Source organism: Bombus vosnesenskii, unplaced genomic scaffold (genome assembly GCF_011952255.1).
Source record: "Bombus vosnesenskii isolate JDL3184/JDL3185 unplaced genomic scaffold, Bvos_JDL3184-5_v1.1 scf7180000013263, whole genome shotgun sequence".
Lineage (NCBI taxonomy): Eukaryota > Metazoa > Arthropoda > Insecta > Hymenoptera > Apidae > Bombus > Bombus vosnesenskii.
Window position 1 is genome coordinate 5,397,056 of NW_022882923.1, and position 27,809 is coordinate 5,424,864.

At 38.5% G+C, this 27,809-nt stretch overlaps 2 protein-coding genes across 6 annotated transcripts; both read left to right on the forward strand.

Annotated features, from left to right (window-relative positions):
• Positions 1–1,465: 1,465 nt before the first annotated feature.
• LOC117231601 lies at positions 1,466–23,173 on the forward strand. 5 transcript variants are annotated; one of them, XM_033490203.1, is made up of 11 exons: positions 1,466–1,745; positions 8,032–8,242; positions 8,332–8,434; positions 8,674–9,535; positions 9,625–10,058; positions 10,138–10,247; positions 14,253–14,378; positions 15,641–15,733; positions 18,836–19,002; positions 19,110–19,284; positions 19,885–23,173. In XM_033490203.1, exons 1-11 carry the CDS (start codon positions 1,737–1,739, stop codon positions 21,096–21,098), a joined length of 3,504 nt encoding a protein of 1,167 aa, XP_033346094.1. In that variant the 5' UTR covers positions 1,466–1,736; the 3' UTR covers positions 21,099–23,173. The 5 variants fall into 5 exon arrangements, with proteins under 5 accessions (XP_033346094.1, XP_033346102.1, XP_033346119.1 ...); XM_033490211.1 differs by lacking the exon at positions 1,466–1,745 and adding an exon at positions 5,274–5,455 and having other exon boundaries at positions 19,885–23,104; XM_033490228.1 differs by lacking the exon at positions 1,466–1,745 and adding an exon at positions 6,669–6,855.
• Positions 23,174–25,073: 1,900 nt separating this feature from the next.
• On the forward strand, positions 25,074–27,126 carry LOC117232877 (E3 ubiquitin-protein ligase RNF8-like). Its single transcript, XM_033492609.1, has 4 exons — positions 25,074–25,571; positions 25,670–26,363; positions 26,439–26,855; positions 26,923–27,126. Exons 1-4 carry the CDS (start codon positions 25,443–25,445, stop codon positions 26,973–26,975), a joined length of 1,293 nt encoding a protein of 430 aa, XP_033348500.1. The 5' UTR covers positions 25,074–25,442; the 3' UTR covers positions 26,976–27,126.
• The last annotated feature ends 683 nt before the right edge of the window (positions 27,127–27,809 follow it).

Here is a 27,809-nt window from a genome sequence, read left to right on the forward strand (position 1 = left end):
TGTCATTAGAAGTATGTATTTTTTAATCATGTGTATGTATAAATATGTAGTATTCATTCTGCAAATGCGAATGGGGTAGCATATTTGAGAGGAAAGGTCATTAAATTATTGATAATGTTGTTTAGCACGATCTAATTCTGCAACCTCCAATAGGCAACTCTTGTAGATTTTTATGAGCTAAACATGAGTTTGCAAATCGTTTTTTTCAGAATCCACAATTTTCGAAAACAACAATTTTGAAAAAAAATTGTACATTTTCGACTTCGGAGATGTTTTGTGCTTTTAAAGTAGCATATATCGAGTTGTTGTTGGGCAAAATAGATTCTGTGGACTCTCCCAAATAAAATGATATATATTATTATTACATTATAAATATTTAATTATGTTTAAATTATGATCAAAGTAGAAAGGACATATAAAACGCACTATTTTTACTTATATTTCTTAATTTATTTCAAAAATTAATGATCTAGTAGAAAATCTAAAAATAGCACGTGATAAAGCAGACATTTCTGCTAAGGAAAACATGAAAAAGAACTATGTACTGTTTCCAATATAAAAGCGAAACAGTTTAACAAAACACGCGGCAGCGATAGTGGTACTCAATGTTGGTAGTTGCCTTACCTGCTGCTCGGCATAACGGAACCACTAAACGTGTGCGACTGTTACCTGTCGGCATTGAGTACCAGTGCCGCCGCAGCATGTTCCGTCAAACTTTTTCATTTTTACATCGGAATCAAAACATGATTCTCTAGTTTTCCTTGCTGCTTTTCTTAACAGAAATGTCTGCTTTATCGTATGCTATGGTTAGATTATCTTCCAGACATTCAAATTTGAAATAAATTGAAAAACGTAAGTAAAAAATAGTGCGTCTTAAGTATCCTTTTCTCCTTAATCATTATTTAAACACATTTGAATGTTTATAATGTAATAACAATACATATCATTTTATTCGGAAAAGTGCACAGCGATTCGATAGTTGCTACTGTAAGAACACGAAATATTTCCAAAGCTGAAAATTTGTAATCATTTTTAAAATTAATTTTTTTGAAAACTGTGAATTCTGGGAAAAAATGGTTTGCAAATTCATGTTTAGCTCACAAAAATCTACAAGAGTCATCTATTGAAGGTTGTAAAATTGGAAAAAGGTTAAAATGTGTAATTATCCTTTATTTTTTCATCGTTAGCAGTTTTTCTATAATTATCATAAATTTCACATTTTTCTCATACATTTCTCTGTTTTGCCAAAAATATGCCCGGTCCAGTTTTGGTATGGTAAAGGGGTGGGGGAGGGGGAGAGAATTAAAAGAGTCTGCGACAATCGCAAAATGATTTTCGACGGTGGCGCTTCAGTTGTCATTTCCATCTCCATCGGAGCCACCGTTAACTCGAGTACTATCTCCGTCACCGGTAATTCCATCCCCTTCTCCATTTCGCGGGTAGCGACGCCTCCGCACAGCGCCGATCAATAACGTCGTTCTCGGCGACGCCGGCGTCGGGAGCGTCGCTGCGTGAAGGCACTCGCAAGCAATCGACGTGTCGCTACGAAAACTTGTACACGGGTGCGATCGAAAAGGAGAGTCGCGTGAAAAAAAGAAACGATTAGGAATGCGACCCCTGCATTTACTGCTGTTTTGCAGAACAAGACTTATGTCAACGAAAAGTACCAGCCATATCCGGAGCCGGAATCAGATTTTTTCGGATTCGAACAATCTTTAGGACCCACCCACGACACGATGGCTAAGGTGAGTTTTGGTCAAAATAAAGGATTAAAATAATTTATTGTGTCACTCAAGTATGGTGTATTATATATTTCTAGTAATTGTATGTGTTTTACCTAGTTTTAATTGATTTATACTTAAGACTTTGCACCAAGAACGTGCTATTGCTAATCTGTCAACAACTGTTGCTGATTCTTAGAGAAGATCGTTTCCGGTAGGATAACCAATTCAATTGGCAATTATACCTCTTCGAGCGAGTGAGCGAGTGACTTTATTGTAATTCATTTCTGAATTAAAATGCTATCAGTACGTTTTACGATGTATCGACTATGCACAGTAGTCATGGTCTATCTCGGCAGAAAAAGTAGTTTGGCGCCGTCATGATCAGCCGGACTGCGGGCACATAGTCGACATTGCTGTTGGAGTATGAGGGAAGGGCTACTGATATGACGATAATAATGAAAATATTTGCATGATTACTTTAATGATTATATATATCTTCGTTAACAATTTTTTACTGTTAATTAAATTTTTTATTCATATATAAACATTTGATGTATTATTCGACGCATACTATAAATACAGTATCTACTTCAGATACACGTGGGGCTAATGGGCAGTTAATTTTATTCAATTAACAGTATCCGGATACTGATTTATCAATAGATTCAAGTGTCGCGCTATATATACATGTGTGTTTATGTATGTACAATGTATAAAAACAGGTTTAATTGTAAAAAAATGTACTAATTCTAGAAAAAGAGTTTTATTGTTAGTTAAGTACAAAATGGTAAGAACCGTAAACAGTTATTTATTCGCAGTAGTGCGGAAACCGTGACGATCTGATATAAACATTTATTTGTGCATTGAAGAAATTTCTTAGCAGTAACCCATTTACAAACGAATAGAGCAGGATTATCTTGATTCCATAACATCGGCTAATGCTTGAGCTCCGACTATCATTATGTTTTCTTCTTTTTTATTCGATGCCATCAGTTTCGACACAATGCAGAATATATATCTCCATGTTACGTTTATACAATGCACGGACGTTCATATAAGCTATGTCATGAATTTTTGTGATCGATGAACAGTGCATACGTGCCCCGTATAGTCAACACCGAGTTGATTCTTATAGCATGTTGAACTGGAAAACATTGTAAAAAGATCATGCACGTTGTAAGAGGTAAAAACTAAGAGGTTTAAGTGAAATATATGTAAGAAGTTTGGAATAGTATTCAATGATTATTTTCGATGATTAGAATAAATTTATAAATTCATCGTGCAATATAATATACTTGTACTTAATATTTCGCAATATTCAGGATGATTTATTTTGCATCATCAATCGAACGCCATAATCATTCGCGTCAATCATTGGAAGTCATGTAACTATCATCAAACATGTCAGATGCATAGATAGAAGAGAAAAGACACGCGAACTGGTTGTAAAAGCGGTGTTTACTGACTGACCCATTATACGACCAGGTGCTTTCTTCATAAAATTTTCACCGTGTTTAACGGTCCTTTGGAGACGTGCTCGTTTATACGAACCGGTACATGTGCAAATAGACTTTTTCTAACGTGCACCGACTGCAAATTAGGCAGTTATATCGAGACTGCATCCGTACAAAAGTCGCACGAACTAAATCTCGTGAATGTGGGCGATGCATCCACAAATTTGTTAGACAACTGCATTTAGCGCTTTCGAGTGGACCTGTGTGTATATATAATAGTTGGCACGAAAACGCAGTGAATTGCGGTCAACTGTATTATATTTCCGTCTAGAAGAGCGAACGCTCATAGATGATATCAGGGTAGGTGAACCGATAATGATCGTCGAAACGTTTTTTATTTCAACTGTTTCATCGCCGTTGATAATTCTTTCACGTGTTGTAAAGGTACATAGGTAACGCGTAAAATAAATCTTAATGGCACACCAATACTTTTCAAAGGAAATTTACAACGTGAATTATTTTTTAGGCGTAATTGAGAATTATTATGTAAACGATTATTTGTTAATAGAATCAAAATAGAAATTTGTTTCACTCTCTAAATATTATAACGAGTACCTCACATTGTACATTTTTGCACGTTTAAATCTTCCATAAATGCATGAACTTCCGCAATGTATTTACCAGACATTTCGTTACGATATCGTTTGTGATGTAACCGAAACGAAAGACTGTGTGAAACTGCAAGTATTTTTATGAAAAAGACAATCATTTAGCTAGACGCAAATTTCTCGCGTATATGCGGCATTGCATGAAAATGTGCCGACTTGGCCAGTCGGCATGTCGAGGTTAGGGAGAGGCCTTTCAAGGTCCTCGGGGATTTTTATACGGCGGGAAGTAGGAACGGATGTATATAAAGGTCGACGAGGACCGGTCGTGTAGCTATAGAACGAATTCGATCCTAAAATCGATAAACATGTCAGATACAAAGGGACCGTTCGCCGGCATGTAAAACATTTGTACTATAGAGCATTGTGAAATTCCAGGCTTGCGAAACGTCGTGTTTGGTGTATTCCGACCGATCGAAGGTTGATTTTCTTCCGGACGTTTAACATAGTGTTGTATCGCGTCGATACGTTTCCTGTGAAATAACTACTATTCATTAATGCCTCCACGTTTGAGCGGTTTTTACATCTTACAATGCCTCTCTGTAACCTATGATTATGCATATAACACGTAACTTCACTTGTTAGGCTTATCAAGTATCAGCGACTCGATTTTATCGTGCGTACAGTGTAGATAATCGTCGGTGAAAGTTGTCTCTTACGTTTATCTCGTTCTCTGCTTTCCTACGCTATATTCTTCTACACGAGGAAAAAGAAAAGATGAAAAAGAGAACGTAGAAACATTTTCAATAGCGATCCTCGATTCCTACGAATAAGAATTTTTCATTTTCTCTTTTTATACCTGCACTTGCACTTATCGACAGATAGATCAAAGTTTACTTCAACCTCGATAGAATGAATTCTATGAGAACGTACCGCTAATTACGATCGTATGTAGGAAAAAACGTGGAGTCAAGCTCGCAAGTTAAACGTAGCCTTGTTCTTCGGTTGATGACGTTCACTGTACAGTCTTCGTGTATATCGGCACCGTGTGTGCTTGTATACGGATTCACGGGCCGGTGAATGCAGAAACCGTGTGTTTCTGAAGAATAGTAATCGTTGTTGCGGAGTGTCAGTCCACATCGTTCGCGTGGTGAAGGTGTATATGAGGAGGGCACGCGTGTATAGCGTATATCTATCTGTTTGGTTGTATGGTTGTGTATCGGTGTGCGGATGCTCGCGGTGGTGGCATAGGTAGTACCAGGGGATCACCGAGCGAATCCGGAACGTTTCATTGTCGTACACGCGGCGGGCGCATCGCGATCGTGCTGTCGCTATCGATCCGGTCGCTTCTCTTTCGTAGTTGGAAAACTTTCCCGCGTTTCCCTGCGGAGGGAAATTTCGGTTCTCGAGTTGAACTCGTCCGTAACGGGACCCCGTTTTATTGTCTCGCATACGTACGTAATAAAATGCGCGTCGCAAATGCGTCGTATTTACGAATTACTGGAACGGGGTGAATCCTCGTCCCGTGACTCAGTACACGGAAAGTTGGCTTTATTAATAGTCTTCTAGCGAGGACTATCCAACCGAAGTGTTTTTGTGCAGCCAGGGAAAGTGGCGTCGAATCAAATTATGAGGCGACCAAATAACCGTGAAGAGGAACGTTGAGGCGATCGTGAGTTGAGCTTCTCTTTTCGCGTGACTCTTCATGTTCTCGCTTTTATTCTTGTTTTGTTTCGTATGGATAGGTAAACGGATGGAAATCGGAGAGGGATAGTTTTGTTGTGTGGTTTCGTTCGCGTGTTGAATTCGGTATTCCAAAGATCGGTGATTACGCAAGCAAAGATGCGCTAAGTAACGGTCATATGCTGATGTGTTTCGATTGTGTTCTGCTTTTACAATGTTCGGTCGTTGTTCGACGATACCTGTGTAAATGTTATTGCGGCAATGAACATGTATTTTTCCGTGTTTGATACGTGGCCAGGTCCGATGGACCTTCACTTATAATCTTATCAAAGCTGTTACGTGTACACGGAATATAAACGTGTCGGCGTAGACGATCGCGGTCGAGAGCACAGTGAAGTTCGCACAGGTGCAGTAATTAATTCTATTTAAATTACGACAAGTCGGAATTATGTAGCTATGGAATCATAACACGCGTCACGTGTGCTTGTCACTTACGTGGTCGCGCACAACGTATCGAGTAAATCGTAGACCAATGTTGCCAAACGCTATCCGCAACTTGTGCCTGCCGGCTAGTGAAATTATACAAAACTGCAGCAACTTTTTTATTTCCTCACCCAGTTTCTTTTCCTTCTTTTTTTCTTCTTTTTTTTTTGCTGTTTAATTTGAATTAATGACGACATCCGGCAAGCAAAAACAACTGAATGCGCAAATGCGTCGCAATTTATAACTCTAAACGCGGCGGCCTTTTAGAAAGTCTTTCTGCTCGTAGAAAGCGTTTCAGGCATTTTTCATCTCGATGCTGATTTCGCTGATCGGAAAAAATGACATTTATGCCAAAGCAAAGTGTAACGATTTCAAATAGCGAATTGGACCGCTAGTTAAATCGTGTGAATATTTCTTTTTCCGCTTCCTATTCTTCTCCTTTTTTCCTTCTTCTTCTCCGTTGAATGATAGCATTGTGTTGTCGGCGAGATTTCAAGGATTTGCTGTGATTCCGTTAGATCGACGAAAATCTAAACGAATGTGCTCCTAATTAACACAGTTGCTTCGTCTCGCGTGGTAAGAGATAACGACCGGGTAGGCGGCTCGAATTGACACAAATTAAGGCCTAATGGAATAAAGTTATGCTCGGGGCCTGGCCTTTGCTCGTCATCGGCTTGTCAACGCGTGTACGCGCGTTGATTCCGATTCTTGCCACGTTTCCTTCGCGCCGTCACAAAGTCAGCGCAATATTTAACATACTATTCGTCTTGTTTGATATCTACTCGTTGCCCTGTCTGGCCTTGACATTTTCCTAGATCGATAACAAGCGTTTTGCGAATATCGATTGATTTAGAAACTACCGAGTCGCAATATTGATGTTGTGTTGTAACCACTAGAAAAAGATGGGTACGTCATATATTGTACGTAGATAGCTATATATGTATACTGTGTATATGTATGTATACGTGTGTGTAATGCAATAATGCATGATTCTTGAATAATTTATCGCTTTTGTGTGAAAAGCTATTGGACGAAATATTAGTGTTCGATGTGAATGTGAATATAAAGAATAAAATAGCGTTTCAGCAAAAGAATTTACACGCAGTGTTCGGATCGACGAGAACCGATTCGTAGTAAATAAACTCGCGAGCTGTAACCCAGTTCTCAGCCGACGACGTCGTTCAAAAGGATCGTCGGTGAACGCACTCTGTTACTCTGGTAGTCGGTTCCTCACTTTCAGCTAGCCATTGGTAATACTATTATTAGTAACAGGCTAACGTAGCTTTTCGTTCTAGACTGATACAAAGCTGCATAGCTAAATCTTGTTTGTGGTCGATTTTATCAGTCGGATCACGAACAAATACTCCAAGTGTCTGATATTCGAACTTTGATAGAAACGCTTCGGCCAGCTTAATGTTTGTACGATACTAGATAGACGGATACATATTATACGAGCGGATTCGCGGTCGAACGATAAAGCTAATCGACCACCGAGTAATGTTTTCGTTGGTCGTTAAGCAGGCTAAAGGGGAACGTGTTACGCGTGTTCTTACGTACGAAGATGAGGAGAAACAGGAGGCACTGGGTAAAGGTGGCTACAAGAGAGAAGTAACGTGGTTGACCAGGGCTAAAATTAAATTAGCCAACTGCCAGAGAGACACTTCTGATTCACCTCGGGACGAAGGGTTTTATTTGGAGATGGGCCAAGGGCAACGGACTCTTCGTCTTCATCTTCGAGTCAAGAATTTATCTTAACCTTGAAAAATCAGGCATTTTTTACATTCTTTTGCCTACCAATAACGTAATTGAATATCGTCTTAACCTTTGACGCGGTCTAAAGACACCAGTGTGAACCTACTACGTCATTGCGACGATCACTACAATGCGATTAAGTCTGTCTATATTCAGTTAACTGAAGCTTCAGGCTATGGAACGATTCAACTAATTAGAGGATAAATGAAGGAATTTGTAACTCTCTCGGTGGAATGTATGTCTGTTGACTGGCTAAACGAATGCGTGAAATAGTTTTATGGTAACCTAGTTTACGCACGCGAATTTATCATTTTGTCTGTGTGATTGCAGAACGTCGGGGAAAGTCGGATACCAGTTCCACGCGCGGCACGGCCGTCTTTTTTCCCGAAATCGAGAGTACTTGGTACGCCGACGCTTGTACCTGGACATCGACGTTCATTGGTACTCCCGGGATGTTTATCGTTCGTCGATGCCGAGGACGAGACCAGCGCTCCTAAAACAAAGTGCGGGACGCGAGCTGTGTCTACACCGTCGATCGAAGGTGACAGTAATTATTTACATACTTACAGAAGACAGAGATAGTTAAATGAGAAAATTTAGCTATTACGTATTTTCTTACTTGATCAACAGATTCGGGACATAAGACGTTCACGATATCACCTGTGTGGGATATTGACAAAGATGACGTGCAACAGTTGGTTCACTTTGCCGAAGAAAAGAGCAGCTTTTTCAGGTACACCATAACATTTAATTAATCGCATTTCAATTTTAAATGCAAAACGCTAGTACTCACTAGAGTCAGGTATTAGAAAAATTACCTAACAGTCGTTTATGGACCTCCCCATAAACCTGGTTATTTAAAGGAAAACCTTTGTTCCATCGATCAAAAAAAAAAAAATGTAGCAAAATGGTGTTTTTTTGTCAATTATTATTCTTCATTTAATACAAATTTCTTTATTATCATTTGTACAGTTTGCTCGAAAATTCTCAGTTGAATATGATTGAGGACGCTGGTGAGAGCTGCCTCTTGGAAACGTCCCTAGGCAATTATAATGATAACGCAGTAAATACACCACACTATTTGATGCTCAATAAGCAGAATTCCTTTGAACACGACGAAAGCCTCGGCATATTGACCCCCGACCAAATGACCGACTTCACAGTTGCACTAGAGTGCTCCAGGACACCATCCTGCGAAAATCTTACGGGATCAGCAGGCTCTAGATTGGCGTTAACGCGAGCATCTGCATCGAGGCCGTCAGCGGATGTTGAGCCAACCGAAGAAGCTTCAAGCGAGAGAACACCATCTCCGGAAGAGTTACCGCTCGATCCTAAGCCAACGGAGCCTGTTAGGGGCACTGTTCCTATCAGTTTCGTTACATCGGTAACGAGTATCACTAGTCTCGAGGCTGGTTATCAAGGTGACGGTGAGAACTCGAGGCCAGCGAGTCGTGGGGCTGATCCACCATCCGTCGCACCACCGCCGAATCTACCTGCTCCTTGCAGGCAAGATCCGATGACGGATTCGGATTTCTTCACGGAAAGTGATGCTGACGCATATGAGGAAATCGTACGTGGCGATAGGAAAGCTCAAGTGATCGACGGTACCCTCTTCTGCGCGCCTGGTGGTCGAAGATGTCCGAGTTTTACAGGAGAAGAAATGGATTCGAGTGGGATTTATTCGGATCTCGATAAAAGACAGGATGAACTCCATGTTCCGGAGGAGGCAGTTGTGGAACACGAGGATCGCACTCCCGATACCATTGATACGGAGGTCTCACAGAGGAGCCAGCCGACACCAATCAAAGCGGATGTTATTATGGATTATTTACAGGCGAGTCGATAATTTTGTTTATTTGGTATATGCTTGTATATATTTATATATAGCTCGTATATATAGCTCGCCTAACGGATAATATTTAGGCTCCTGTAAATCCTCTGGATGGATCGGCTGACTCCAGCGGCTCGATGAATCCTACTGATATTACGATAATGGAAGTGGAAAGAAGCAATGATAATATGAGATCGAAAACGCAGAACAAAGCTGATTCAGTCCCATTAAAAAAATACAAGATGCCTAAGAGGAACGTTGTCTCGAAAATCAAGGCTATGATCGAGTCTGGACCGAAAGATGAAGCCGAGAAAGAAGCTCGACGTTTACCGAGATCTGCTAGAAAGAGTGGGCGATGGGACGCCGTTATGAGCAAAATCGAGGCTGGGAAAAGCGAACAAAGGACTAGGTCGATCAGGAAAGAAGTAAAATCAAGGGTACTCCAGAGCCTTAATCAACCATCTCCTACGGGATCAACTCAAAAGAAATCTGGTGACGCAAATAATAACAATAATAAGGATAAGAGGTGAGATATTAATTGTCGAGATCTTTGTTTCTCAAAGTTTCTATTGATATAGCCTTGATAAGAAGTTACAAATTATCAGGAGAATACGTGGCCGACAAGAAATAAAATCGCCAATCGAAGAAACTGCCAGAAGCTCCGTTCGTAGCTCCTTGAGTGATCTCAGCACCGGACCTAACAAAGACGCACCAAGTAAGTCAAATTAATATATATTTTTAAATGATTGCAAATTAAATTAAAATATAGTATATCTACCACTTCATGTGTGTGTGTTAATGATGCTTGAATGTTTAACAGAATGCCTGTAACACGTGCCGCAATTTAATTTTAATTAGCGTTTTATTCGTAACTGCTTCACTTGTATATTTCAATTTATATATTTCAATGTATGATTGATAGTGAGGTAGGTTATGGAATAGTAGTAGTCTGAAGCGAGACCTTGTGTAGACCAGTGGAGCTTGAATAAATATAACACCAGCTGATTTTGCGATATCGAATTATGTTTGACCGCATACCATTTTACAAAAAGAAAGAAAAAACTCAAAACCGCAAAGGTCAAGAAAACCAGTAACCGTTTTGCATGATATTAAAAACGCTTCAGTATGCTATTCTTTTTCTTTATGTCGATATAGAAAGTAGAGCTTGAAATGAGAAATATTTTACCGTTTGAAAAATTTTAACACCCATTTATACAAACTAGTAATTTAGTGCGCATCTTTTCAATAAAAACGTATCGGTAATATCGTCTGACCTACAGAGATTACTCGTTCCTTGTTATGATAGACTAGAAGAATACACTACGAACAACAAAAATCATAAAAATTCGATCTTGACGACTAAAGCCTAGAAAATAGATTTTACATTGAAAAGCACAGGTGCAAGGTAGATTTTCAAATATTTCATTCCCTCTACCGGCTTTAATTCAAAGCCAAAATATCCTTGAAGCTGTCGAGACAGAATGGATCAATTTTGGTGTTTAAATACACGTGTGCCGTTGATTCGTCGCTGAAACCTTCCGGTGCAGACATATCGCGTAGGTGGTTCGTTCCGCAAAGAAGGGTGGGAGTAGTCGTAAAAGAGGGCGTAGGAGGGTGTTTTGTATCGACCCGTCCTAGGCGCGCGAAACTTAGATAGGAAAAAGAGCGAGGGCGCCGATGCCCCTCTTCCGGCGCCACTGGACAGTTTCGCTTCCATTGGATCGAGACAGGCCGTGAGCAGTCGCAGCAGCAGCATCCAGTCGGCAGTCCTCGGCGGACCTCGTGCTCGCTCGGACGCTGTTTATGCACGCGTGTTGTATTTCCGGTCTTCCATCTTTCTCGCTCTTTCGCCCCTTTGGTTTTCTGGTGCTGCTGCGTCTTCTGTCCTTCTCTCACTCTCGTTCTCTCTATTCCCCTTTCTCACGATCTCTTACTCTATACTGTACCCCATTCGGGTCAGCAGTTTTATCGGGGGTATACGGTAGAGGCTACGTGTGTGCGACAAAAAGAACAGGAGCGAGCGCAAGAACGAACAGCCGGTGTATCGTCGTCAGTGAATGCCGCAAGGTGACGGTGCAAAGTGCATCAAAGTTGTGCTCGTATAACCTCGAGCTTCGAGCTAAGCGCTAATCTCTGTAAAATTTCTCCTGGTTTCTGCATTGTTTGTTTCTCGTGTTACGATAGGGTGTATTCGACACCCTTCGAAAGCTGTACTACACATACATATAATGTGTCAATCGTATTCACGAACGCTCTCGACGTGACCTGATTTTCTACCCATGTCACAAGAGTGTTCGCGTTTTTTCTCACCCGATATAGAAAGAACGATCGAAGACAACGTTGAGTCTGGGCGAATATCAATAAGAATACGGTATCTCGAATCAGCAACCCTGCTGTGTACGCCTACAATATGTTATGGCACATTTCGCATCGATCGCCAGAGGAATCTGAGCCGCAAGACTGAATGCTTTAAGACTGGATATTACCATCCCCTCTCCGGGACACTCCAATGAAAGTTTCGCAAGATACCGTTACGGAAGGAATCTTTGGCTACGTTCCTGTTTGTACTTGGACTGAGCTATACGCAAGAATAGAGGGATTCAAGGCGATTAGTCTCTCGGTCTAACTCTTCGTTGTACATTAGCAGCTTCACATCGAGCTTACAGGTCAACGGCACTAGTGGTTTATTTCCGGCATTGCCTTTCTTCAACTGGCCACTTTATACTTGTGCGTACACGTCCTTCGCTCGACGCCGGTGGTTCTCTCGGTATGTCCCCACCCTTTTAGACAGGTGCACCCGGCGACCACGTGCGTTCCCAAGGCCGACGACCACCAGTACGCACCCGGTTCAGATCTACCACTTACGCAATCGCCACCAGAGTCGGATGTTAAACCCACATGGTTGTAGACATCGTCGATCGCGCCGGTGAAAGACAGTCGTTACACTCTGCGATTCAGGTCGCCGAAGGAACGCGCAATCCATGATCGAACCTGTCGATCGTACTTTCGTCCGCGTGATTTCTCACGAAGGAATCGGATTCTTCGAGGGAGTGCGAAAGAACATGCGCAACGTTTCGAGAGTAACGTCGATGGAGCGAAAGTGAGGCTGCTTGTGCGAATTGTGCTAATTGGTGTCAACCGTAACCGCGAGCAGAAAGAAGAAATTTTGCAATTTGAACATTTTCTGGAATAACCTTGGAGGATGCTGCCGGATAATCGTGAACGTTCACGATGTCAGTGTTTAGTTATCGTCACGGAATCCACCCGAGTAACAAGCCTCGCCATGGCCTCGGAAGATACGACGGGGTGAAGGCGCATATTTGCCTGGCCACAGTCCTACATAATGATTTTGTCGAGGATGAAATGACGGTGAAGCGACGGTGAAAGTAGAGGTTTGAAAATGGGACAGCAAGGATCGAAGGGTAGGCCAGCTCTTCGGACGGATTTCGTCAGAGATTCGGCGAAAATGCGACTCGGCAGTTTCAAGCGAGGTATAGTCATAAATAAAAGGTACCGCCGATATATACTCACCTTCTAAAACGATTTTCATCGCGTTCAGATTTTAATCTACACGACGGAAATGCGAATAGGCCATCAAGCCTCTTCTCCTCCTAGTCAATCGTTTAATCGCGTTCCATAAAAAGAAAGGAAAAAGGATGTCCGTGACTATCCAGCAGCTGTCTTTTCCTTCGTGGTTCATTTAACGCTAGAAAGTTGAAGCGACGCGAGTACAAGCGAGACTAACTCCCGATGTGTTGCATAGGCATTCAAAAAGGTAGACGGATCGAACGGTTTCTCTTAAACAAGTCTAAAACGTTACGGCCGAGGATCAAAGGTACCCTACTTACACACCTTGTCGCGTGATTTCTCTTTTACCCTGGCCATCGATTACTGTTATTTTGAGGAATCTTTCAGAAAGTAGTTCGCCTCATTATATCACACTCGTTCATCGGTAACTGGCGAAACGCGAGTGATTTATGATATTTCATAGGCATAAGAAACATGCAAAAATATTACATAATCGTGGCTCGTTTCAATGAACGGATTATCGTGAAATAATATCGAAAAAATAACAATTAGAGAGGGTAAACTTTCCGATTCTTAAAATAGAATCGTAATGGTTTACTGGATACGCTTAGAGAAAATAAAAATGCATTATTTTATAGTTGACGCGTTTGATTGTACCTACAATTAATATCGTCATTGAGGATTGGTGTGGAAATATTACTTAATTACCTGCCGTTGATTATTTTAAACGCGTGTCTTGAATATTTGCGCGGCTAGTTTCTTTCATGTGTAAGATCGGTTCGAGATATTATGCACACGAGAGCTCGTATAGGCCGTTATATGCAGAAGCTCGTAGGCAACGGCTACGTGCAGCCTGGTATACATAATAAACGTTTTCTTTTCCTCGTTGGTTTAATCGACGAGCATGGTTCAAACTTAGCTCTTCGTGTCGGGCTCGTCCCGCTATATTGCCTCGTCAAGCACGAATTCCGATGATGCGCAAAATGTTATTAAAGTAACTACGACTGACGAGCGAAACAAAATTCCACGGTCGATGAACTATCCGACACGTAATCCTACGTGTTATGGAAACTACTTGTTTTCGTAATTCCCTGTTATAAATAGGCACGCAAGAACAGAGAAAGATGAAACCATCATTATTCCATCGCTAATATGATAATGAAGAAATTCACTTTTACGTTTGTATTTTCAGAGAGATCACCGACATCGGTAAACCCACCTAGAAGACTGGTAGCAAACGGTCGTGGTAATCAACAGAATCGTGTCAACAGTTTCGACACGAAAAAGAACTGTGTAGAAATTTCGCCTATCAATCTCGGTGAGTTATGGAGGGTCCGGTTTGCGCGCCCTAAATTGTGAGACGAGTTTGCACATATCGTAGTCCAGCATATGTGCGTATATACATATGTATACACATAAATGCCTGCTATTCACTGATTGAACGGAGGAAACGAAAGGTCGAGGGCACCGCTGCGTGCTTCCGGTTGGAGACGTTAATGTGACGAGAACGCTTTTTTTCGAACGCCTGCTTCTATGCAACACTCTCTCATTCTCTAATCCTTTGTATTAACGAGCAAAAATATAAAAACGCGTTCAACGTTATGTCGACACTCGGCTATCAGGGTAGATCTATTCTGATCCAGACGTAGCATTGAAAACATTGGCAAGTGGCCATGTTCGATTCGCTCAATACGTTGTATCATCAATGTTGATGATGTATTATACATTGATATTCTTACGAATTCTTGGTAATTTCAAGTTTTCAAATTTTCTTATTTAGTTGCCTTAGCTTATAAACCAATAAAAAAAAATAATAATACGTTAGACTTATTTATATGTTATTAACGATCTTTTCTATGGAGTGAAAAATTAATGAAAATAAAATTATCTTAGGACGTTTATGGCAGCACTTGTGCCAAATCTTTAAATTTCGTGATTTATTTCCGTGTTTCATTGTATGCCTTTGACGGCAATTAGGCGCAGGTATAAATTTACGATCGCTTTGTTTGTGATATATTAGGATTGTAACGGTATGCATCCCTTGCCCCAACCGTCTAAACGGTTTAACTCCCCAGCCGAATACTGTTGATGTCCTAGCAGTCCTTCATCAGCTTTAGACAGGAAACTTTGTCGTGCCACCCAGTCTGATTGTTTGACGAGTTTTGTGTACACTGCTGAAATATTCCACTAGAGGAACGTGATTTGTGAACAACATGTTTGTGATATAACTTCGTGATCGGAATTCTTAGTGGTAACGCGACTTCCGAATATAGTTTGCTATAATAGACAACGATTTCGAATAGAATAAGCTGTTCAGATGGCGTGTAGATTGTGCTCTCAGAGAATCATGGCAATCATGGTCTCCATATACTGCAGTAAATATTATTTTAAAATATTACTTCGTGTCCGAGTTATCTTACATGAGTGAATGTGTTTCTTGCGCTCTCACGTATGGTATCTGACGCGGACAGTAAAACGGTTTACAGCGTACGGTACTTGCAAACTCGATAACACATCATTTAAGGCACTACCGATGTGTATGTACCATGCTCTCGTTAACATAGCGAATTCTGTTTCTAGAGAAAAGCCCATCAGCTACGCGAAAGCCGACAATAACCAGGAGATTAACTACTGTCCCAGCGAAGCAACATAATTCAACGATATCGATAAAAGGTACAATTTCACAAAATATTTGGAAACAATTCTTTATACTATTTTTATAACTGTTTTGTGTTTACCAAGTTCTCCATCCATGTAACATATATATATTGAACTTTACAACAGACACCTCAATCATTTTAAACAACTTGTTTTAATAGATTATTGATTTTTATGGAGTAGAAAAGAACGTTGTTCTCAATGTTGTCTTCTGAAAAAGATAACACCGTAAGGAAACATCAGCAGGTCGTGCTTTCTAATTCATTGACCGCGCTACTCCGGCAGCAGCTAGTTTCTAAAAAAGTCCCACGGTCATTTTGCGGTGCGTACGACCGTTTCTCCGCATGCACGGGGACGCACACGTGCGTATCACTCTGTACTGTTCGTCGTTTCGAAGAAAGTCATAGCTTTCACTAGTCCTCGGGACTAAATCCTGCTCCCTATCCTCGCTGGAAGGTGCTGAAAAACCCGCAGGGCAATGGCAGAGAATAAAGTATCAGAGCAAGTAAGGACCAGGAATAGTCGAGCGAAAGTAATTCTTTAAACCGGCAGTTTCGGTGATAGTTTCGAGAGAGTCGCATTTCTGCTTTCAAGATGATTTTCTTATCAATGTTTCATCCTCGATTTCGCTGACTTCGATTCGTTATTAATTGTTACTTCCAGTGGATCAGTTTTTTTTACTCGACATGTACGCTTATGTGGAACAAATTACTAGAATTAGAAATTATTATCAATGACAGTCCATGTCCTAGAAAACATTGAATTACGAGTTGAATTTCTACGAGTCATGGTCTTGTACTTCATTTCGTTTTAATTTATTGTTTTATTAATCATTTATGAAGCACTCACAGGAAAATATATCGATGAGTAGTATAAATTAGGGAAATGCTTATCTAAGTAAGGCTAACTAAGTAATCCTAAGATCTCAGTAAATTGTTTCGTCCAATCCGCTGATTTTTTTAAGGGCATTATGAAGTATTATACTTTCAAGAAAGTTTTGTTGTGAATTTATACATAATTTTATTAGCATCTGGTTAATCGAAAATAAGAGTACCATACTAAAAGAAAAACGTGTTTTGTTGCCATCAGCCAAAATATAGTTCTAATATATCATTACATTCACGTTACGATGTGACGAAACAGATAATGGTGAGTAGAATTAACAATTGTTTGCAAAGTCTTCTTAGCGGAAGAGAGCTATCGATCGTCGATCATTCGATTCATTATCTTCGAATCACTATATCCATAGACATGAAGGTATCTCCGTTCCATACGAATACGGCAACTTACTACCATGTAAGGGTAACTAATTCCAAATGGAAAAGCGAATTTATTCGGAGCACGACGTTTTGTAATAATTCATCGCTCGTTCACCTACCGATTTTCATCTTCTACAACCTCACCTTTCCTTATTACTAGAACGAGTTATACCGTTGAAACGGAATTTTAAATCGTCCTCGTTTTCATGATCCATAAACTTGAACAACTGAATGATAAATAAACCAATAGGTAGTTGCTACTGATACTCCTCAGCATTCTGTATGTTAATTTCTTAGTAAGGCGGTATGGTGTAAATTACGCTTCTTGGATTCCCTTTTGCAAAATAGAAAGAAAACGAGCCACATTAAAGCAATTATGGAAACATATTCAGATATTGTGGGTCATATTCAAGTCGTGCGTACGAAGTGCGTAGAGCGCGTGTCCGGCCAGACACAGCTTTCCGCGTGTCCATCGTCTTCGTATTCTTCGAGGTTGCACCTCATTTCAAGGTGGTAGGAGTGGTCGACAAGAAGGAAGGAGGGATATATCGCTCCGCGAGGCAGCCTGTGGCTCGTGCTAATTCAGTCGAAGTGCGGACTTGGCCAGCAAATCGTTACAAATGACGATCCCGATTAGGTTTCTCTCATGTCTGTTGCTCGATTATTGTTATTCAATGATTCCGACGTGATCGAGTTCACTTGCATTTTTCAGCTGAATCACTGGTGTAAATCGAATAAAAAGAGCTCATTGTGCAAATAGACTCGATTCATATAAATGGAGAACACATACTTTTTATTGGAAAAAAGTGTAACGTAATCTGAGATATTTTTTCAACCAAGAACGTTGATGGATCGCAGAAACGTTACGATGTTAGAAAAATAGATTGAATGGCAATATGTGTATATTTACAACTATGTATAAACAAATGTGAAAGTGACAAGTATTCGACACTTCGTAGTCCTGTGCCGAAAATAAGCCGATCAATTTCGGGAAAACTCGGGTAATGATCGATTTGGTTGTTCCCATTACGAAGGTCATTAAGTATCATTAACTTGTTGGATTTTCCGTGTTCACGGCACGACTATCGTATAGTTGACCTTAACCCAGTGCGTCTTCATTGACTGGCCCGTGCTCTTGAACGTTTTCCACTGGGGTTGACTGTTGGATTAAATTCGATCGATCTACCAGCTGCACTTTTTTTAGCTTGGTCCAAGGTGCTCAATAGAATCAAAGCTGTGGTGGTGCGGGGCTACGGACGTATCCGCGTGCTTTCACGTACATCAGTAATAATGGGAGGATGAAGCTCAAATGACGTAGCCAGGCCAAATTGTCCTTACGATTTAATGATCTGTGCATGTGAATTTTCCGCGTGTCACAGCGATAATTGCGTTTTCTCCAAAATACCTCCGCATCTGCGGGCTCAGTACGTCAAGCCGAATAGCTGAAATATCCTGAAAAACAGGTAGCTCGACTTTCCAAGACTGGAATATACGGTTTTTTCTCCTAAAACAAGTTTTCCGCACAACTTTCTTCATTCTACCATCTAAATTTATTCGTATAAAATGTCTGGACGTAGTCAATTTTATAAGGTATCGGTATTATATCTACCACGATATCTACTTCAACTTTCATCGTGATGAGTTGTCCGAAGTCGAAGAATGAGCGTGGTCAAAGCTATTATTCATATAGATAACGACGGAATTACTTAAGAAGCGATAGGAATTGTACGATCAATAGCTCAAAGGAATAAATCTATCAAATCGAAGTGGTGTACCAGTTTGACGGATAACAAATAACTTCTGCTACGATTTTAACAAAGAAGCGTAATGGTGATGGGACCGGTGGCATTGGTTGCAGATCGCGAAACTAAGGAGCACAATAATAGCTATGTGGTGACAAGAGCGTCTTTAGAGACGCGAGATCAGGGAGCACAAACGGACATACCTTATGATGCACTTTGCCTAAAACCGGCAGAACAAGTTATACAAGCCCTTTCTATCACCATACAATATTTGGCCTATGAGGTACGTAGTTTTCTCTTTCTTTTGATTTTTTATTATGTCTTATTTTACTGTCTAAACATATTTCATCCAATTTGACCTTATATTCTCTTTTACAACCTAATGTTCAGTTGGACGCCTTTTCTACCCCAAAACTAAAGAAAGATTATGAGAATATGAAAAAAGAATGGATATCTTCGTGTACGGAAATCGAAAAATTAACAGCTAGGAACCTCGACATTGAAGATAGATTAGAGTCGGAGAGAGAGAATCATCGAAAAGCCTTGGACCATCTTCGTGAAGATCGTAAGTCTTGCCAAGAATTATTTGTGTTTCTTTTACTTAGAGAAAGTGAGAAACCAATATAATGCATTGTGCGTATATATTGTAACGCGCAGTTTCTAAAATTTGATGTCCCTGATTTTATTACATTTTGATTGCAATATCTTTATTTCAACGATAACGTCCATTAATTTTGTTTTTTAAAACAGAGCATATATGTGAAGTATATTTTATATTTTACATACTCTGTGCCTGACACAATGCATCATATGATAATGATATTCTCTTGGTAACAAGCATAATGATCCTGACGTCGTGCTGAATAGTAGAGCCTTAAAGTAGAGCAATTGTTAATTAAAATCTGCGAGGCTGATGTGCCTACGCGCACCTCGGGTAGTGTTAAATAATTCAGAGATAGAATTTTCAAAAGTGGACACACGCAGGAACTTCACAAACGCTCAATTTAGTGCCCACGTAACGTTCATCGTAGTTAATTATAGGTTGGCACGTTCGACGGACTTAATCCGTTCTCTCGTCTCCTAACTTTGTTTTTCTTCCGTTTTTCAATTTATCTTCTATGACGTCAATCATACTAAGAAAAAAATTTATATCCGATTTTTTTAGTGGAAGCTCGACATGCGGAACAAATTGCCACCTTGGAAGCAGCCCTACAGGAGGAGAGGCGCAGGTGCGAGGTCAGATTGCGAGATTCTTTAAATGAGGTCGCAAAGGAGCATCGTGCCGTAATCGTGAAATTGCGAACCGAACAAGAAGCTGAACTTATACGAAGAGAAACGGAGTTTAAGAGGAGATCTGTCGTTCACGATCAGGGGGCTGCGCTGACAGCAGAAGTCGAATCTTTAAGGTCGGTGCTAGAAATTAAAAGCCAAGAGAACGCTTCTTTGAGATCGGATCTCGATAATATTAAACGAGAGATCGAGGACAAGGAAGCTTTGCAACAACGTGTAGACACTCTTGAGGCCAGATGCGAAGATTTAAAAGCACAGCTTCAATGTAAAGAGGCTGTGGAGAGGCAAATATCTCACGATAACGAGGTACTGCATGAATCGATTCATCAAATATCCAAGCAGAACAAGCGTTTGGCACAACGTAACGAGGAACTGCAATGGAGATTGCGTCAAAAAAACGAAGTAGTGACCGTTCTTGCGAACTTGACGCCTAGGCTTTCGCGTTCTTTAGGCCCGGAGCACGTCGAAAATTCTCTCTCACCCGACAAGAACGGTCCGCAATCTTCGCAATCCATGGTAAAGTTTATGGTGGAGAAAGGTGACTCAGTTTCGTGGACATTGGAAATCGATGATGAATTCAAAGGAGGATGCGATGGGTCGTCATTGGGAACGCCATCCAAAATGGGTAGATCGGAAACAACGACAACAGTGTCGAGACAAGGATCTCTCAGATTGACGCCTAGAAGGGCTTCCGTAGATATGAGAGCGAGATCCAAAAGTATTTCCGTTACGGATTCCACACGAGTCGAGGAATCTGGATGGGCGCCTACGTTTAATTCTACACCAAATGCTCGACGAAGACCTAGAAGCGACCCGTCTTCTTCAGCCTCGTCTACTTCTTCGTCATCCTCTTCTTCTGCGACAGCAGTAACTACGAATTCTGCAGTGGCCGTTGCCGTTGCTGCTGCGGCTGCAGCTGCCGCAGCCGCTGAAGATTGTGGCGCAGGTCAAAGGCCTCAAGAAGCAGGTGGCGAAGCAATGATTTCAGAAGAGACGTCTGCCACGAGCAGTGAAGACGAATCATCCACCAGTAGCGATATTCCTCCATTGCCAATACAATTTGCTTGGGGTAACGTTCAAATCAAGTAACGTTCTCACGGTCCTCTTTAATGTATTAGATCAGGCTAATGTATTAGGTTAAGTAATAAGTTCGCTTTTCTTTACAAGAATATTTATATAACACACACCTAATTGATGCATGCACTATTTTGTTCCATGATCTTTTGCCATCTTTTTAGGGATTCATTTATCCCTTCACTGCAAAACTTTTCGTTTTTTTTTATTAAAAAATTTTGATTGTTTCTGTGTCGTTTTAACAAAGAATCGTATATTCAGATTTATTCTAGAAAATTTTTCTCGGTTAATTCGTGCTGAATACAAACATCGGCTTATTTGTAATTCCAAGTTTTTTAAATATAATGAAACTAATTTCTATGAATATTAAAACTGTTAGTAATGTCTCAAGTTATGTATCGTGGATTTTATTCAATTAATAATATTGCTATTTCATCAACATTAATCTTCATTAGTCATTCTCCCCTATTAAATCTTTTAATTCATTTTTGAGTGGTATGTTTATTAACGCTAGCAACATACACATTACAAATATTTTTTTTATTTCTGTTACATTTATTTTCTCGAAATGCGTACGCGGTTAAGACGAACGAACTTATTACTCAATCTAATAATTCGATTGGAACAAGTTCATTAGGTGATTCCATAATAATTTTGTGGCAATTACTCCAAGTATTTCCGAGGATAACATGATGTCCTTTTACGCAAATGAACGTTCACATGGTTATTTCAAACACTGTACGCGCACTTTTTCTATTACTTCTGTACCTGTAACTTATACGTTCGATTGCAAACAGATGGGAGATATATCTTTTACCAAACCAATGAGACAGTTTCGATGATGTTTTGTCACGATTATATATATTGGTAAAATCGGTTGAAGATGAAGAAGTTGGTTCTTACTTAGGTATTTAGATTAGAAACGGTGTTTTTATGGTGTTGCGATATTTTTTCAAATTATGACTCTTTGTAATATCACGATTACTATACCAACTTCTCTATCTTCGCATCAACTCTGCTCTTTAGTTGTTAGAGACTTTCGTACGCGAGATCGCACAATGAGAAATCGTTCGTTACATATGCGTTATAGTAACTATGTTTTAAAATATATACATATATGTGTATATATATATATGTATATGCATATATATTTTGCGATCTTAGATACATACTAAGAATTTTGTTATGTTTTTTGCGTTTGTTTTATGTAGGAGATGAACAGAGCGAAATCAAAGTATGTTTTCATCTTTTGTACGTCATTGTCACTATATCTTTTAGATAGAAAAATTGCGCGTAGAAGTTCGATTATTTCGTTTGAAAATTGTTTGTTAGTTTTGATGTAGATGTTGTGGGCTATTGGCAATTATAAGCCATGTATTTTTCAAAACCAAGTCGAATCGGGTCACTATTTGTTTGATTCGCGACACTTTTACACATGTCCATTTTATAAGGTATGATACGTTTATATTACGTCTGTACATAAATAACAACGATGTTTATAAATTAATTAGTCTTTATCGCAAATATTGTAAATAGACAACGACCGTCAAATCGATCCTGTCCTCGAAAAAAATGTCGATGAGCCATTCGCTGTGTTTACCGAAGAAAGCTATTCTTCATTGATATGCAGCTTACCGAACAGTACGATTATTATGGTTCGTTGCATTAAATCAATTACTTGCCAATCTTTTAAGACATAATACCAATTATCGTTAAAATTGCAACTTTTGTAACATTGAAATTTCATTTTGTTGTAATGCGCTTACGCAAAGGAATGTATTACACATTCATAATACATCTTCGACATAAAAAGAAGAAATTAATAATATTCTTAACGTCACATGTTTTAATTGCCAAATACTGATGAATTGATACATTTATCTGTATTCCCTTTTACGTACAACATCAAATCTACCAGAAACTATGCTGTTTCAAGTGCGACTTGTTAACCAACTACTATATGAAAAGATAGTCGGTTGGATAAAAAGTTGATATTTAAAGAAAAAAAAAAAAGAAAAGAAGCTCCGTTCCATGGACAAGAAGAAAAGTACATTCGGTTACAGTAGTGTAGGAATATAAGAGCAAGCAAGTATTAGTCGCCGAGAAGTGTGTTTTCTCTCACTTGTGCTGACAAATTCAATGTATTATATACCTATCAAATAAATACTATCTGAATTAAAGCAAATTTTATCAGTGTCATTTCTGTCTCTTATTTGATATTTAACTTCTAAATACTTGGAGAAGATCGTTCTTTGAGTCTCTGTTCAGATTTTTTATTTATATACTAAACAAACTTATTTCTTACCACAAATAGAATATTTTATGTACCAAATATTTCCATATTACCTTTTACTTAATAATTTCAATCTTCATTCAAATTTACCATCGCGGATATAGCTGATATTTATTGGTATAAATGTGGGCACTACAAGAGGCTATAAGTAATAGCGGCGATCGGATGGTCGAGATGTTGATGACAATGAATTCAGGTTCGATAACGAATTCACGGTCCACGGGATGACGAATGCGATGTGATACATGTATAACTCCACGTACAAGTAAAACCTATCTGCGTGAACTAAAAAAAAAAAAATCCAAGTGGAACTTTCCTCATATATTCCTCTTTCCACCTCTCAGATCAGTGTTTTTCTTTAAGGAAAGTCATATAATCATACCATACCCCTGTCAGGTACACGTCCCCCCCGTGACCGTGGCTACGTTCAGTGACCCGCTATGTCACTTAGGGCGCAAGCCCATCGTCATAAAATCAGATTAGAACATTAAAACTATTTCTTATTTTTATTACTTAAATGTAGCTATATTAAAAGTCTGAACTAGGGTAATGGGATTTTTCCCAACATTCCAAAAGGGAAGTCCCAATGTCCTTTTATCTCCGACATATATATTCCTCTTTCCACCTCTCAGATCAGTGTTTTTCTTTAAGGAAAGCCACATAATCATACCATACCTCTGTTAGGTACACGTCCCCCCCGTGACCGTGGCTACGTTCAGTGACCCGCTATGTTACTTAGAGCCCAAGCCCATCGTCATAAAATCGGATTAGAACATTAAAACTATTTCTTATTTTTATTACTTAAATGTAGCTATATTAAAAGTCTGAACTAGGGTAATGGGATTTTTCCCAACGTTCCAAAAGGGAAGTCCCAATGTCCTTTTATCTCCGACATATATATTCCTCTTTCCACCTCTCAGATCAGTGTTTTTCTTTAAGGAAAGCCACATAATCATACCATACCTCTGTTAGGTACACGTCCCCCCCGTGACCGTGGCTACGTTCAGTGACCCGCTATGTCACTTAGGGCGCAAGCCCATCGTCATAAAATCGGATTAGAACATTAAAACTATTTCTTATTTTTATTACTTAAATGTAGCTATATTAAAAGTCTGAACTAGGGTAATGGGATTTTTCCCAACGTTCCAAAAGGGAAGTCCCAATGTCCTTTTATCTCCGACATATATATTCCTCTTTCCACCTCTCAGATCAGTGTTTTTCTTTAAGGAAAGCCACGTAATCATACCATACCTCTGTTAGGTACACGTCCCGCCCGTGACCGCGGCTACGTTCAGTGACCCGCTATGTTACTTAGAGCCCAAGCCCATCGTCATAAAATCGGATTAGAACATTAAAACTATTTCTTATTTTTATTACTTAAATGTAGCTATAGTAAAAATCTGGACAGGGTATTGGGGTTTTTCCTAGCATTCCAAAAGTCCCGATGTCCATTCATTTCCGACATATATATATACATATATACATACATATATACATAATTAAATTTTGTTTACGTTTATTGTCTCGTCTCATTGGATAGACTGTGTGTGTGTGTGTATATTGTGTTCATACTATATCTTTATCTTCATGCCATTATCTGTATGAGTTTGTAGGGACACTCCCCACTTTGCCGCCAGATGGTTGTTGATTCGATGACAAAAGAACTCTCTGATTAATGCTCTGGCAACAAGCACCATCTACAAATACAATTTTGCTAGGGTAAAGCCTGATGAACCCTCTAATAGTTTTTGAACGAAAACACTCTCGCTTCTACATCATCCTTAATTGTTCTATGCATTATCCCTTTTTGCTATTCAAAATTTACCGCGAGATGTCGTTTCTATGTGTTTATGTATAGTTTATTTTTATGGGAATCAGAAAATTCAGTCAAGAATTTTAGATCGGTTTCTATATCACGTGACTCTATTGTGTATTATATTCCTACGCTTATAGACAATATAAAGCAAAGCGTTATAAACAATAAAGAAGCAAATATAATTAAAAAAGCAAATGCATTACTCAACCCTTCTTAATTTGTTTTTTTTATGAAAGAATAACTTTGGACGATGGAAGGTTCAAAAGTAGGAAAAAGGACAATATTGGATGATTCAGCTGAAAATCTACACACACCTACTTTAATAAGAATTAGTAATCAGAATTACATTCCTCATAATATTCACATTGATAAACATGAGGTATTTTTACAAACATGAATCTTAAACTATCTTATTTAATAAATTGCCTTAATCAATTTCTTTTTCTTAATAACATTGACTAAAAATTTTCTTCACAGTTTAGAATAGGTCGTGCAAGAGATAACGACGAAATCATTTTGAATGCAGTAATATCTAGAAAGCATTGTATTTTAAGATATAAAGAAAACGAGTGGACTATTAAAGACGTAAGTTCTTCTGCTACATTTGTTAATAATATTCCGATAGTATTTGGTCAAAGTCAAAGAATCTATGAGGGAGATGTTATACAATTTAGTGAATCTGAAGAATTTAAATATCTATTTACCCTTGATGTTAAATATAAACACAAAATTAAAAAGCCTAAGCTAGATGAACAGGTATTAGACAATGTTCTTGTAAAACGGAAAACATTTGTAGAAAATCATGAATGTCAAAAAAAAGTTCTTAAAGACAAATTACAAATAAAACAAAAGGAACAAGATAAACTAAAACAGCAATTAGAGCAGCAATTTGAAAAGAAATTGAATGAAGAGAAACAAAAGTGGCAAAAAGCATTAAGTGTAAGTAAGCTTGAGAAAGGAATGTTGAAAATGAAAATGAAAGAGCAAATGGAAAAGTGGAGAGAAGAACAACAAACTAAGTGGAAAAATGTGATGGAGAATAGAGTTAAAGAAGAAAAAAGTATACAAGCTCAACTGTTAAATGAAAAGTTAGTTTTAGAGGAGAAATTAAAAATAGCAGAAAGGACTTTAAAAGAACAAGAAGCTAAAGTAGGAACAGTAGAAAATAATGGTACATACTTTTTTATAATAAAAATACTAAATACTTTATTAAGTTATAATAAACTCATTGCTTTGTTATGTATAGTTGCAGGGTCTTCCAAAAATTTCAGTGATAGCTGCATATGTTTAGAAAGTATGGATAATCCTTCAGAATATCAAATTATAGATACAATAGATTTAACAAATACTACTCAGCTTACTATAAACACTGAAGAAGAAGAAAGTGTACTTAATAAAGTTAATGATATAATGGATGAGCAACTAACTTGTAGTATATGTTCAGAATTATTTGTGAAAGCAACAACATTAAATTGTATGCATACATTTTGTCATCATTGTATACACCTATGGATCGAAAAGAAAAAAGAATGTCCAGTGTGTAGAGCACCAGTATCATCAATGAATATATCAATAGCTATAGATAATTTTATTGAAAGTATTTTAGAAAATTTATCTACTCAATTGAAAGAAAGAAGAATAAGAATTATAAAAGAAAGACAAGGTATATGTATATAGGTAATGTTTAAATGTATAAAAGAATATTTTTTAAATAACTGAAAATGTTTTAGCATTGGAGCGCAAGAGAAAAGATCATTGTAAAACTGCTGTGAGAAGAAAATAAAATTTAGTTTGATATATTATTTCATTGATACTGTTATGTTAATATATAGTAATTTACAACTAACTTTTACCAAGAAACAGTTGTATTAAAAGTCTTTAAATGTTAATATTATAAAAGTGAGGTATAGGAGTGAGGTTGTGTAAAAAATATATGATTTATTTTTGTTATAAATTTTTCTAAAAGAAAAATTTCTTATTATTTAGTAATTTGACTATATTTATGAAAAGAACATTATTAAGAAAAAATGACGCCCTTTAAAGATGTAGTATTAACACGTTGAATGCCACGCTAGTTTTACAGAGATTGCCCGTGGCGCCACGATGTATTTTTTATTATGTGATATATATAATGTTGAAATATCATCTACAAGAGATATGTTACGGTGTATAATCATGATGAATTTATCTTACTGAGGTCACCGGTGACCAATTATTTTTTGCGATTATCAATTATCTCATATTGTTTCTTCGCATTGTTAAATAATTGTTCTATGTTGTTACATCCTGGGATCTATCACAAACCATAATCCATCCCTCGGTCATACTTATTCGGATCCGCAATAGTCCTAAAAAACTGTCACAAGATTTAGCATTTTTTACTTTATTGTCAAGGTCCTTAATTGCCATCAAACATCTTTCAAATCGAAACGTTCCTTAGGATTATTATTCATTAAGGTAAAACACGGGGAAAGGGAATTTTTACCATGTTCGATAGTCATTGGTGGGGGGGGGCGCATATAATAGATCCATATTTCATGTATAAATAAAACTATTTTTATATGTTTTTTTTATTTATATTTATTATGTTTATTTATTTATAAGGATGGTAATAATA

Excerpts from the sequence above, each read along its gene's own strand:
- LOC117231601 (XM_033490196.1), top strand. The coding sequence starts at position 7,447 with ATGTTTTCGTTGGTCGTTAAGCAGGCTAAAGGGGAACGTGTTACGCGT. Across the intron at positions 10,248-14,252 it reads ACCTAACAAAGACGCACCAA|AGAGATCACCGACATCGGTA; the intron begins GTAAGTCAAATT and ends TTGTATTTTCAG. Across the intron at positions 15,734-18,835 it reads TTCAACGATATCGATAAAAG|ATCGCGAAACTAAGGAGCAC; the intron begins GTACAATTTCAC and ends CATTGGTTGCAG.
- LOC117232877 (XM_033492609.1), top strand. The coding sequence starts at position 25,443 with ATGGAAGGTTCAAAAGTAGGAAAAAGGACAATATTGGATGATTCAGCT. Across the intron at positions 25,572-25,669 it reads TTCACATTGATAAACATGAG|TTTAGAATAGGTCGTGCAAG; the intron begins GTATTTTTACAA and ends TTTTCTTCACAG. Across the intron at positions 26,856-26,922 it reads AATTATAAAAGAAAGACAAG|CATTGGAGCGCAAGAGAAAA; the intron begins GTATATGTATAT and ends AAAATGTTTTAG.